The sequence below is a fragment of the Bactrocera latifrons genome, unplaced genomic scaffold (assembly GCF_001853355.1).
Source record: "Bactrocera latifrons isolate USDA-ARS-PBARC rearing strain unplaced genomic scaffold, ASM185335v1 scaffold_455, whole genome shotgun sequence".
NCBI lineage: Eukaryota > Metazoa > Arthropoda > Insecta > Diptera > Tephritidae > Bactrocera > Bactrocera latifrons.
Window position 1 is genome coordinate 193685 of NW_017537107.1, and position 1439 is coordinate 195123.

Consider the following 1439-nt stretch of genomic DNA (forward strand, 5'->3'; position numbering starts at 1 on the left):
AACACATACACACATATGTATGTATTTGTATAAGTAAGCAGTAAGCATTTCATTTTTTGTCAATTGTGTTGTTATTTACCAATTATTCACATATTTTATATTGAAACAGCGTTTTGTAAACAAATAAAATGCATAAATTATATGTAAAAATAATGGAGCACAAACAGCGACGGGCTGTGGGTAATCAACATTTTTTCATTATTAAAAATATTAATACAAAAACTAAACCAATGAAGCTTAAACAAACAACTAATATGAGAGTAAATAATATAACTAATACCTGAACAAAGCTTTTTACTATCACAACACCAACAATTCAACTGTTTCAATCTCAATGTACCTCTTTCTCCAAATATTTTTCTTTTTTACTTTTCTTTTCCTTTTAAAGGTTATAGGCGGTGAACTGCAAGAGCGTTTGATTCCGGTACCCTACAGCAAGAGCAACACTGATCAAGCTGTAAGCTTTCCTCTTTATCTTCTGCTGTAACTAAATTTACTTCTGTTTGTATTGCAACTCAGTTTAACCTTTTTTAGTTTGGAAATTAACTACTTTTATCCTAAAGTTTTATTCTATTAAAATAGTTTTTTATCTTAACACTATGTTTCACCATGAAAATGTGCAGACAGCTCGTTTTTTGTTCGTTCGATTAAACGCAGCTTTCTATTATACTAAGTGAGTGCTACATATGTCGAATTTGAAGTAGCAAAGCCTAAAAAATTACCATAATAACTAAAACAATTCAAAACATCGAAATTCCAATTAATTATTCTATGTTCTTGTGTTTATCCCGTTTAGTTGTAGTAAAATTTCTGATTCATTTATAACATTTGCTCTGCTTTGCTTCAGACATTTGATCTTTTTACGCTTTGCCAAGCAACAGTCGCAGTTTTTAACAAGTAACACAGAAAGCAAAGTGCTCATTCTGGCCTACCGCTTGCTTTCTTTGCTTTGTTGTTAAAGGTCCATAACAAATATATACGTATGTATATAGTACATATACTATAGTCAAGTTATTTTGACAGCTTTTTACGCATTGGGAATGATCCACATTAGAAGAGCAACAGATAATAAACAATGAAAATACAAGTATACTTATGTGTGTGTGTAAGTAAATCAATATTTTCATTGCGATTTAAGGAATGAGGATGAAGATTGATAGGTTGTACACAAAATTTCATAATAAACTGATACTTCGTAATAATGATTTTAATTAATTTAGGACGAATTTAGCGATAATTTGAATTTTTTAGTATGAAGTTTTTACATTTCTTGAGAGCTGCCAAGCAAAGTTCTATGTGAATCGGTTATAATTCCTCGTGCCGCAGTTTCTTACAGTATTACAGTTTCAATACACATTGCGCAAGTGCACACTCTTCCGATTCCTTTGCGAAATAGGGATTCACAAACTTAAAACCCATATGTCGTGCCAATTAGCTGT

General features: G+C 30.9%; 1 protein-coding gene across 1 annotated transcript in view; it reads left to right on the forward strand.

Moving 5' to 3' along the window:
• Nucleotides 1-1439, forward strand: part of LOC108973086 (plasma membrane calcium-transporting ATPase 2) — a gene marked incomplete in the record, with an annotated part of 169641 nt that overhangs the window by 161865 nt on the left and 6337 nt on the right. The window contains 1 exon segment of the mRNA XM_018940107.1: nucleotides 389-457. Within this exon segment, the coding sequence (XP_018795652.1) occupies nucleotides 389-457 (69 nt within the window).